This window comes from Siniperca chuatsi, linkage group LG10 (assembly GCF_020085105.1).
Source record: "Siniperca chuatsi isolate FFG_IHB_CAS linkage group LG10, ASM2008510v1, whole genome shotgun sequence".
Classification (NCBI taxonomy): Eukaryota; Metazoa; Chordata; class Actinopteri; order Centrarchiformes; family Sinipercidae; genus Siniperca; species Siniperca chuatsi.
Genome location: NC_058051.1, coordinates 9,233,652 through 9,245,801, shown reverse-complemented (window position 1 = coordinate 9,245,801; position 12,150 = coordinate 9,233,652). Strand labels below are relative to the sequence as shown.

The following is a 12,150-nucleotide window of genomic DNA, read 5'->3' as shown; positions in this document are numbered from 1 at the left end:
ACTGATACTGTAACTCACTCTATAGTGTCCTAGTTAATAAGTATTTAATCATTTACTCCTGGTTAAGCTACTGAAAGAGGAAGTAGGAGCCTTAAATATATTGTCCCACCAATGTACCTTACATAATATGTGCTGTTGAGCATCTGTATACATCTTCTCCACCATGGCCTTAACAATCCAGATGTGCAACAGTAAACAGATATATAAAGAAAATGGTTAAAAGCGTGTGTGTGTATTGTTAAGTATACTAACAGGGGGTCTGTCAGACTGACCGTAATTGATTTACACTGTTCTTTCCTTTGCCTTATCCTTCACCAGTGTGTTTTACTTAACTCTTCTGTGGCTTATCAATCTTCAAACATCTCTGCAGAGCATTTCAGACCAGTCTGGTGGTTGATAGAGGTTGACTGAAACTTTACATCATCTAGTATTCTCAAATGACTTCTGCTCTAGTATTTCCTCTGTATAGATTTGTTTCCGTTGTGAGGTCGACTTAATGACATAAGAGACTGAAAGCAGTTGGGATTTGATTTTTTTTTTTTTTTTTAAAGGGACAGTTGTTTGTAAATTTATGAATGAAAGGTTTTACCAGGGTTTTTTAAAAATACAGTATATATTGTCATGCTTGGTTCTAGTTAAAGATATTAAAGGAAGTTGTGAATAAATTAATAATGAACACCAATACTTGTTTCAGATTTTTTTATTTTTTTTGCCAATCATTTAGAGCTGCAACAATTCTTCAATAATCGATCTACAGGAAATTAATCAGCAACCATATTGACTTTTCAGTCATTTTTCAAGCAAAAATGGTTCCAGCTTCTAAAATGTGAGGAATTGCCTTTTTTCTATTCAATATCATTGTCAACTGAGTCTTATTGAGAAAATAATCTGCAGATTAATCAATAATGAAAATAATCGTCAGTTGCAGCCTTACGACGTTAACCCGAAATAACCACTGACCCAAAAACACTTAAGGTACCACATTATTTCAGTTTAATTCTGTTCATTTTTTTGCATACAAAATAGCATATCCTTTCAAACAAACAAATGTTTGCTTTTTTTGTCTCATATATTGTGCTATAACTGCATGTGAAAATATATTACTACATAATATATAATATATAATACAACAAGAAAACAGACCACAATATATTATCAATGTAACACAAGTAGTGTTTTTCTTGGTTTTTATTAAACAAGGCAACACACTAATTGAATGCATGGTAAAAATACAAGAAGCAATAAGTACAAAAATATAGCTGGATAAAAAGTTTATTAATACAAGAGTGCCTTGTCTTTGGTTAAGTATGTCTAATGTCTTTAGTCCACTGCCTTGCTTGTGTGTTTACCTGTCTTTGTTAACTTAATATAGCCTATGTGTGAATAAGTTTTATAATGAATTTGGTCACAGGATGCAGTGAATGAACAACATTTCACAACAATGGTGTGGTTTAACACTATGTCCTTTCACATCTAGCTTCTCCATTTCATATATATTTCTTTAAAAGTGGACGTAACAATACCTTACCCAACATATTTACCTAAATACCGTCAACACACCAAAATCCTCAACACACACGCTCATTAAAAGTAAAAAACCTTACATTCATGTTTACTTTCATCAGAGAGTTATGTTTTTCGCTCACTCCAATTATTTGTGTTTGTGAAAAATATGACCCACGCTTATGATAAAATGTGTTACACTTATAAAGGTGCTGTTGTAGGGTTGAAGGCAAGAGTTGAAAAATACTTTTTTAAACAAAGAAGAATAATGGATTTTGTAGCAAAGCAAAATATATACACCTGCTGTTTTAAAGGCAGTTATGTCTAAATGTTGAACATGTTGCCCAAAAACAGTGCAAAGAAAGATCCTCTTTGTAACCACTCCACAGTGTGTCCTTAAAACTTCTATCATTGTTACACTGAACACCAGTCTGACCAAGATGATAAAAGTTGTATTTAACCATCATTTAAGCAGGGGCCTGTATCACGAAGCGAGTTCAACTGGCATTCTTTGAGCTGCCTGGATTCACTGAGCCTAACATCGGTGATCCTGGATAACCAGTATCATGAAGCTGGTAATTAACTGGCTCAGTTAACTCTGGGTTTTCCAATCCAGCTATGATAGTTCATGAGAAAGAGGCGGCGTTCTTAATTACAACCAAGCACAAAAGAACAACCTCTTTAGATACTCTTAATTAAGAGCTTAACACTCAAAAACTCTGGTCTGGTCTGGGTGCGGTTTGGTCAAATTTGATTCAGTGACCAAATAACCCACCAACTGTCATCAGATTCTGATTCAAATTTAGTTAAATCCTGATTGGTGCATGTAACTACGTGACATCACCATTTTTCCAACTGAGTCCGGCCCATTTCAAACTAATGACAAAAACAGAAATACTAAAATCTCAAGTAAATAATACGTAGAGTACAGATAGTCTGAGCAAAAAAAGGCATAAAGAAGAGAAATTAATAAGATCTATTGAAAAATGTTTCTTCTATCTCTGACATAATTATCATGGCAGGCAAAGTGACTGATCTTTAAAAGTGTACTGATCTATAAAAAAAGTCTATTGTCAGGATACTGCAGGAATGATGACTCCATGTAAACCTGCTCAGAAGCAGGTTACCATGGTGATCTAGCCTGGTTAAAAGTGAGTCAGGTTCATGATACCAGAAGTTATGCTCAAAGATAATAAATGAACTGGATAACCCACTAATCTTTCTTCATGATACAGGGCGCTGGTAGATATATAAGATTTATTTTTTCTTGGAAAGCCACTGTGGATTGTGGAAGTTTCCATCCTTGGAGGAGTTGTAACACTATACATCATGGCTTTGTTTGAACACTGTTTTGTTTTGTTTTTTTCATCAGCAATACTTACTATATATATATATATATATATATATATATATATATATATGGGTGTGTGTATTGCCTTCGTAATGTCTTTACACCTTAGAATAAGAAAATCTTCAGAACTCAGAAAACACTGGCACTAGACCATTAATGTACAATAAAAGCCTTGTCAGTACTATATGCTTCATGTCACTGCTTATCTGCTCTGAGTTTGGTTTCCTCTCCTTGTCTCCCTCTATTGGCGCTGTGATAACATGACCTTGTTGATAAAGTTGACGATGGCAGATGCAGGTTGTTCGGGGTCCATCTCTGCAAACAGGTGGCAAACATTCTCTGCCAAGCTGCCCGGCTTCTTGGCTACAAAACCAAACACCCTGATGGTCGAGAAAGAGAATGATGAAAAAGGAAGAGACAACAAGTTATTGAGAATGAGAGAAGCGAAAGGGAGGTAATTATGCAAATATTTCAGTATTTGAGTTTTTCTGGTAAGTAAGACAATACTGTGTCTTTCTAACAGCCTAAACGATCAACTGCAATGAAATAATTAGTATTATGTAATATGGGGACATGTGGGACTTGATTTTCATTGTTAAATCATGTTTGCTGAAATTATTTTGCCAAGGCTCACACGCAATCTGATGCCATGCAGAGGCTGTAATATCACTGACTTCTCAGCCACGGGTGAATCTACACTCCCTTTGTAAAATGCACACAAACAGAGCACTTACTTAACAGTGGTGTTGTCTGAGTTAGTCCACCTAAAGCCAAGAGAGAGAAAAAGAAACTGGTAGCTCTGCTCGTGTGTGTATGCCTGAGTCCGAACAAGCCTAAGCAGCTGCAGCCTCAGCCACAGCCAGCATGCTCATAACAAACTGACTAGTCTCACATGCACACTCACACACAATCACGGACGCTGAACAAATGCACTCATAAAACAGACATACAGATTCATGCGAGGGCTCGCAGCAACAAATGCAGTGAATGATTATGGGTGCAATGAATGATTGATTGTGGTGATTTTAGGTTAGTAATGGTTCCAACTACAGCTACAAGAATCAAATAAGTTCCTTATTGTCTTTTAATTGCCTACCTCCTGTCCTTAGGGTCAACACTGCTGAAGGTTACACTGTTCACTGGGTAATGTCTCCTGAAGAAAACCCTAGAAGAAGAAAGATACAGATAAAGCAAGATAGGACAGAAGAGACCTTTTAATTCTAAAACAGTCATCACTAAAATATAATGAAAACATAGTGCATTAGCCCTTTACTTGCAGCTACAGTGTTGTCCATCATCATTGTTTATTAGGTAATAATGACTAGTGGGTGTTAAATGGTAATCGTTTTTCCCTGACAGCAATTCATGACTTTAACAAAGTGGATACTTAATTTTTATATTAGATTAGATGAAATTATTGTGATCCCACAGGCAAACTGTGTCATACACTAAATAATAAGGTAAGAATAAGTTCACAGTAAGAACAAATTGTGTCTACTGAAATTAGTATGAAGTATATATGTCACTGGAATCTCTTACCTGCGCTGGCTGTCGGTCAGTGTGATGCCCTGTGATGTCACCTTGAACTGGACTACAGTGGCAGCGGGACGTTGGTTACGACCCAAGGAAGCATCTGTTGCCTTGGCGATGGCCTGGGGGCCGGTCAGTGACTCTGTTTCCATGGAGTTCAGGTAGAGGACGTTACAGGCTTAAGGGAAAGTTACAGACAGAGAGAGGTGAGCATAATGACCAGTGAGGTGAAGGACAGACCTCAGAGGCTTCTCTCTGAGCTGTCCTGGCTGCTGAGTGTTCTGAGCATTTTATGTAAAAGGTCAAGTTTAGTTCAAGTTATATATATTACAGTAAATTATTGCAGCATTATTTCCTTTTATTTTATGATATTAATATTTGTACTAATATTGGTAGAGGTGGTAGATACATTGCATTCATGTTGCATGTTTGCAGTGTATGCTGAGTATCATATATTCAGGGCGGCTGTGGCTTAGAGGTAGAGCAGGTCGTCTGCTAATCGGAAGATCAGCGGTTTGATCCTCGGCTACCCCCTAGCCCGCATGTCAAAGTGTCCTTGAGCAAATTGCTCCTGAAGGCTGTGTCATCGGTGTGTGAGTGTGTGTGCTATATAAATGCAGTCCATTTATTATTTGTTCTCTTTTGTGCCTAGTTGTCAGATAGCCTTCAATTGATACTGCAACAGTCACTGTAAGAAATTACAGCTATACCTAAGGCTGAGTGTAAAAATAATTACCTCCATCTCTGTAAAGTATATACATAATGTGACTCAGGTGGAATCTGCAACACATTAGTGTTTTAGGAAGATAAGGCAGGATGGAGAACTCACCTGCTCCTTGTTTCAGCAGGTCAGCAGCCGTGCTGATATTACTCACCCGTTGAACCTCATGTACCTCTCCTATGGGATCTGTCAACATAGAGATAAATACAATCAGTTATATCAGATAAAACTGCATTTCCTGTAAAATACTTCAAAGGTCATCTCCTAACACATATGACTGTAAGGTTTAAAGGAGCATTGTTTGATCTGTTCAAATTTGATTAACACATCAGATTATTATAAGAATAATTTATTTTTGCTGTAATGCAAAACCTCCCAGCAAAAACAGATTTCAAACAATTAGTAGATCGACAGAAAATTAATCATTCACTATTTTGACAATCTAGTAATTGTTTTTTTAAGAAAAAATGCTGAGCATTGCAAATTCCAGCCTCTCAATTGTCAGGATTTTCTGCTTTTGTTTGTCTTATGTGACAGTGAATTGGATATTTTGTGATTTTGGTTGGTAAAAAAAGAAACAAGCAATTTTAAGATGTCACCTTGAGCTTTAAGTATTGTGCTACAATTACTTTTATTATCATTATTATTGCCATCGTTATTATTACTATTAATATTATTATCATTGCCATTACTATTATTTCAAATCTCTATGTAGAATTTGCATTGTGCTATTGTATGTTCTCTTTCATCCTGCTCTCTCTCTCTCTCCCCCCCTCTCTTTTCCCAACCGTTTTTAAAAAACTAAGGAGTACTAACCTTTTTCTGGGATTGTAAGAGTGCAGGGTAACGACATGGCTGTGATGGAGTGTTGGTAGACTAATGCAGACAGACTCCCTGTGGATAACAAATAATAGTAAAAATCCCTTACATTCCCTAAAGGTAACAAGACATATATAAATATAATTATCTTTCTTTTAGGTGCCCCATTCGTGGTACTAAAAATATTTTCTTTGAAACACAAACATGAAAAGAATCCTAAAGCTGGATAAGGAAAACATACCAAAGTAGGGCTCATTCTGACATCCTTTAATCTTGACTCCTCGAGGGCCTGTTTCTATTAGGAAGTGTCTGACCAGCTGTTCCAGAGGGTCACTCACTGTAACAGCAGGGATTTACTGTAAACAAGTTGCAAATATCGTTGTCTACTTCTGAATAAGTAAAATGTCACATAAAATAGCCTGAATGGCTAGATTGTGCTGTTGCTGAACAGAAAGTACAAAAATGTGAAAATGAGGTATTTAAATGACATAAACAATAATTTTTACCATTGCTGCTGTGGTTGTTTACATTGGGAGGAGGTGTAGTCACCTTCAGGGCCAGGCCATAGGCCCCCTGGAAAGAGTTACTGTCCCTGATCAGGAAGGTTCCTGGCTCTCTTTCCTTCAGAGCTGTGATTGCTACAGCCAAACACAAACCAAACTGTTAGGAATTTTATATACTGTAATTCTCAAAAAACAATGTGTTCAATCAAGTTAGGAAAACGAACATCAAAGGAAATAAAGAGCATTACCCTTTCAGACCTACCTTGCTCTCTTGAGATGCCAGGCTTGTACCAGAACCTTGAACTGTCCTGGACAAACTTCACACTGACCCTATTCATATTCTCAGTCTCCACAGACGCCTCTCCATCATTTTGGCCCGCAGGGGGTGCAATTTCCCCCACGGTGGGAGAGAATGTGACATGGTGCTGATGCTGGGTGGTGCTGGCAGTGGAGGGAGTGACATGGCCCACAGCTGGCCTCTGAGTTTCCACCCTATCGTTGGGTGAACCTGACTGGGTGGGCAGGTGGTGCTTCTCTGGCAAAGGCGGCTGGGGGTGAGGAAGGGGGATGGAGATGGTGGGATAGTAGTAGGATGGGTGGAGCTGAGAAGTATGAGCGGAGTAGCAGGGCCTCTTATTAGTGTCCAGCGCCAGAGTGTGTCCGGCAGCACTTTGCTCCATGCAAGGGTAGTGGTGGTGTGGGGGTCCGTGCTGCTGGATGTGGTTCAGACGGTGGGGGTCAGACCCACTCAACATCAACCTCCTGCCCAAAGTGGCAAAGCCAGGTACTGGGACATCAGAGACTGGGGAGCCCTCCATACTACTGGAGGCCGGCTGGGGGGATGATGATGAAGCTGGGGTGGGAGATGCAGGGGCGTTGGGGGTAGGGGTGATGATGGGTTTTGGGGCGCCAGGGTGAAGTTCCCTGGTTGGAGAAGATCTGATGACCTGTGCTGGAGTCGGTCTTGCCACTCCAGTGGCTTGGGTTTGGGTCTGGCACCGAGGCTGGGACACTGACTGTGCCACAGTGGAAGGCAGAGCAGCAGCCTCTGAATGATGGGGGGTCTGGAGAGTGAGAGGGCCAGGTTGGGAGTGTTTATCTGGTGCAGTTGGAGCATGGATAGGGGACAAAGGAGACTGGCAGAGCCCCTGATTTGATGTGGTTGGTGTTGCAGAGTCAAAAGAATAAGTGTTCTGCGTTGATGATGGTGTATCTGGACTACAGTGCTGCTGTTGGGGAGTGGTAGGGGATGGGTTTGTTGGTGAAGTGCAGTGATTGTGGGGTTCTGTTTGTATAGGTGTGGTTGTGTGTGACTGCGTGTCTTTGGCGGCCTGTTGCAGGAATGGCGGCTCTGTGCTGCTTCTTTGGCTTTCTGGGGATTCCTGGATTTTAATATCAGCATGACAAAGGGGCTGGGAAGCTGCATAGTCACTGCTGATGATGTCTGTGGTCCGGATCTCACACTCTCTCCCTCCTGCACTGGGGCTTAAATGGACAGACATGAGTATTACTGTTACAGACCTGCTTGTGATCTTGTGAAATGTTTCTTAAATTTCTACTCTGACCTCCTTCCTGAATTTTTTATTGTCTTCAGTACCCCATTTTCACTGTATCATGTGATCTGTATCTAGATATCTTATCTGAATAAGGTTGCAAGGTGTAAATGCACGCAGATAGCAATGTGATTGGAAAGCGATCAGATCAGCCAGATCAGATCAGCCAGATCACATCTGGACACCTCCAGATGTGGCTTGCATTGTGATCAGATCTCACAGGTGTAAATGCAGTCTGAACACATTCTTAAGAAAAAAATCTGCCCAGCAAGTTGAACCTTAACCCGCCTCCAGCTTAACTAAGCGTGTCAAAAGTATTAACAGTAGCTGCAAGTCTTCCCTCACAAAAAATTTATGACACCCATCCATGGCATTGCTTACTTTGACCTGGGTAGCGCCATGTTTGTTAACAAGTGCGCCAGCTCCTAGCTTATTTGCATACCAATTATCCAGATAATGTATCCAGATACAAATCACATGTTAATACCAGGCGTAAATGGGGCTCATGTCACCACAAAGGCCTAGTTATTAGTATTTCCCCTGGCTCAGATGTTGTCAGCATAGAATAGCCAAATCTCTTAAATAACCATAATTTATTTTGGCTTCAGCTGGAATATTAAGTGTCCCATGTTTTCAACGTTTTTGCACTCCAACCAACACTACTGTCAGGGGCATGTTTAGGGTCTGGCTATTGGGCTATAGCCACGGGGTCTTTTGTCTTTAGCCACGTGTCTTTTTTACTGCCAAAATATTTTATATGATTTATGAGCTCATACAACCACTGAATCTTTTGTGGAAAATGTCGCTATCCCCATCCCCTCATTCACACATGGGCACCTGACACACACACACATACACACACAGAGGTGCCAACTTCGCGACTTTCTCACTAGACTAAGCGATTTTTCCATTGTGTTTTCTACGATGGGGGACAGATCCAGCATGGACAGTTACGGGAGTAAGGAATATGAATCACCTGTCTGAGAAAGTAAGGAAACATGAGAACACCAAGGCACACATGAATATGGCTATGCAGCTGTTTTTAAAGGCATGTCAAAGATGGTACAAAACGAGCTGTTGGACTGCATGCTGTCAATGCTAAATGATTACATTCTGTAGGAAGTAAAGAGCATGTATTTTTATCGCCATTCAAACAGACGAGCCAACTGACATTTCCACCCACTGCCAGCTAGTGCTTGTGCTAAGCTACACCAACAGCGGTTTTTCAAGTTCATTACCAACTGCCAACACCATCGCTACAGCATTTCAAATGGACAATGAATAACCAGGTATCAAGCAGATGTACTCAAACTTTGACTGGTAGTGTACATTTGTTCATGTTCAACCCCAGTGTGTTGTTTGTGCTATGTGCATAGTTGACATTTTAAAACAAAACTCAAATTATTCCATGTGTTGGGTCAATTGATATTTACAAGGTCGTTTGTTATTATTTTTGGTATTTCCTTCTGTTAACTTTTGTATTGGGTATCAGGGACCCCACAATTTATTGAGTATAATTCAATTTTATTCACTTGTGAGAGAGTTTTGAAGCAGAAGTTTGCCGGAATTTACTATCTCTACACCTCAGAGAACTTGACTCCCATGCTTATGTCCATTCAAGTATCTGAATAGCAATTTAGCAACACTGATTGCACTTCATGTTTACTTACCCTGATCTTTACCTCCCTATTGGTTTCCCCGACAAAACAAGGTCCATAGGGGCATCTCAATAAATATATATATATATTATATTATACTGAATTCACCTGTCTGGGTGACCAAAATAAGATTTCCTAATGATTTCCTTCATTTTATGTTGGAATAAAATAAGTTAAATGTTTAAATGCAAAGTAGTAATTATTTTTTGATACATTCACTTTTTGCATTAAATCATACTGGGATGTTTGCTGAAATTTATTGGATGTGGCACTGCTCTACCTAGAAAATTTTCCACCAGTGGTGTATTCACAATACATTTGAATAAGGAATAATGTTCATTCAATGTCATATTGAGATGAAAATCTCTTTTGCAAGAGAGACTAGGGCTGGTATGAAAATGTGGGTAGTCCGTAAACCAGCATTGAATTGCACTTTATTATACCCTATTTTAAAACAAATCTGTGTTTTCTAGATGGACATAAGACTTTTCCCAAAAACAGCATGGGAGAGGAGAGCAAGGGAAGGGCAGGGAAGCAGACAACACAGGAGGAGAATAGGGAAGCAGACAACACAGGAAGAGAACAGGGAGGAAGACAACACAGGAGGAGATCAGGGAGGCGGAGAACAAGATCGGGTAGGGTAGAGTACGTAGTTGCATTAGACTTGGGGACAAGGAAGGTGGCCCTAGCTGAACACTGGTGAATTTTGCTTGCAATTTGGGAAGATCTCAAGTAGGTCTAATACGGTTTGTTTATTAAGTTCACAAAACTTGGAAGAGAACTATGGATACTTTTAAAGAACATAAAAATGAATTCAATTCAATTCAATTTTATTTAAATTGCGCCAATTCATAACAGAAGTTATCTCATTGCACTTTTCCTATAGAGCAGGGGTAGACCATACTTTATTTACAGAGACCCAACAATTCCCACCAAGAGCAAGCACTTAGTGACAGAGGCAGAAACCTCAAGCACAACCAGACTTAGGTTGGGTGGCCATCTGCCTCTGCCGGTTGGGTTGAGAGAGAGAGAGAGAGAGAGAGAGAGAGAGAGGACTCACCTGCTGTTCTTATTTTCCTCTATTAATGATGAGTAGTAGGCTGTTCTGGCATTATGGAGGGCATTTCTACATGTTTTAAGACTATCTTGCAAGACTAAACAAGATTCTTCCAGATTGGTGGAACGCCATTTCTTTTCAAGTTTTTGCAATGTTTGCTTTAATTTGCGAGTTTGGGGGTTATACCAATTGAATTAAATTTCTTTCTTTTATTATCTTCTTTTTTAGAGGGGCAATAGAGTCAATACATTGGCTAATTAATTAATGAATTGCAAAAAAATTGCGTGCAGATCACTTCCTGTCTTTAGGCTCAGCCCCATATGTTTCAAATGTCTATACATGCCCCTGACTACTGTCCCTTATAGTAAAAGAGTAAATGTGGATTACCTTTCCTGTGTGCGTAGAGGGCTGCTGGTGTGGACAGGAGTGGGCGGTCCAGACATGTCAGACGGTGTGGAGCATGCAGCGTTGCCGTCTCTGTGGACCCTCTTAAAGGAACTGTGGGTAATGTGATCCCTCCAGCCCACACTTTCAACAGAGCTCCGAAGGCCATCTGGAAAGGAAGGGAACAATGGATTACATTTAAAAAAATCTGATTACAAATCACATTATCAGCTGAGCTCATTAGGGTGTTAGGGATGTCACAATCATGAAATGTTAGTTGATGGTTAATTGTCATACAAATAATTGTGATTATTGACTTAATTGTGTTTTTCTGTTAATTTTATGCCACTGTTATAATATAAGCCTAATACCATATTTTCTCAAATATAAAGGTAGTCGAATAAACAACAGGTCTCAAATAATGGCTGGGAGCGTGGTTGCCATGTACAGATAAAGGCTGGCCCCAAATACAGAAAAAAACAAGGGTGGATAAACTCATGGTGCCTGTTATATAATGTGCATGCCAACTAAGCATTAGGTACATTTCAAATTCAACAATATAATCATGCTATTTTCAACACTGTATTTTGTAATAACATATAAGTGCCACAAGTTAGCAATAGCTACTTTATTTTCAAAAGTTGATATGCAACAGGGAAACACAAAGGCATGTTTCCATCCAAGCATTTTAATGCAAATTATCTAATTAGAAAGGCTGGATGCATGCAACAAAATTCAACAGAACTTCCACAATATCGCTAAAAAGGTTTTACACTCGCTTTAGGTATTTTTCCTTTGACAATAAAAAGTTTATGCGACAAATAGGGGATGGAAACGCATTTGTCAAATAAATAATGATGTAGCAAATACTAAATAACAGATCAGCTGTTTGAGTCGATTACATTGCTCACCAATTCTAAATTGGGTTTAAACATACTGAAAGTAAGCAGTAAAGGACTGTCTGTAAATGATCTCCAGCGTAACGTTACCCAGAGCTGTCAAATGCACTGCTGCGCCCGTAAGGAAGACTCTCCACTATAAATAAAGAGAGTCGTTTTTGGAACCTCTCTG

General features: G+C 39.4%; 2 protein-coding genes across 9 annotated transcripts in view; one reads left to right on the top strand and one right to left on the bottom strand.

Moving 5' to 3' along the window:
* Positions 1 to 2,666, top strand: part of tmem106c (transmembrane protein 106C) — a 28,262-nt gene extending 25,596 nt beyond the window's left edge. The window contains exon 7 of the mRNA XM_044210349.1: positions 1 to 2,666. This exon is cut by the window's left edge and continues 1,107 nt beyond it. The gene's annotated coding sequence lies outside the window, so the exon portion shown is untranslated.
* Positions 971 to 12,150, bottom strand: part of tns2a (tensin 2a) — a 98,576-nt gene continuing 87,396 nt past the window's right edge. For 6 of the 8 annotated variants that reach the window (XM_044210315.1, XM_044210316.1, XM_044210318.1 and 3 more), the window contains 10 exons: positions 11,083 to 11,248; positions 6,690 to 7,912; positions 6,431 to 6,562; positions 6,166 to 6,261; positions 5,922 to 5,999; positions 5,214 to 5,291; positions 4,394 to 4,562; positions 3,951 to 4,019; positions 3,589 to 3,618; positions 971 to 3,234 (listed from right to left, as the gene is read on the bottom strand). In XM_044210315.1, coding sequence (XP_044066250.1) covers positions 3,096 to 3,234; positions 3,589 to 3,618; positions 3,951 to 4,019; positions 4,394 to 4,562; positions 5,214 to 5,291; positions 5,922 to 5,999; positions 6,166 to 6,261; positions 6,431 to 6,562; positions 6,690 to 7,912; positions 11,083 to 11,248 — 2,180 coding nt within the window. In that variant the 3' untranslated portion in view covers positions 971 to 3,095. Of the gene's footprint in view, positions 3,235 to 3,588; positions 3,619 to 3,950; positions 4,020 to 4,393; positions 4,563 to 5,213; positions 5,292 to 5,921; positions 6,000 to 6,165; positions 6,281 to 6,430; positions 6,563 to 6,689; positions 7,913 to 11,082; positions 11,249 to 12,150 lie in introns of those variants that run through there. The other 2 variants (XM_044210317.1, XR_006379431.1) reach the window with 2 other exon arrangements.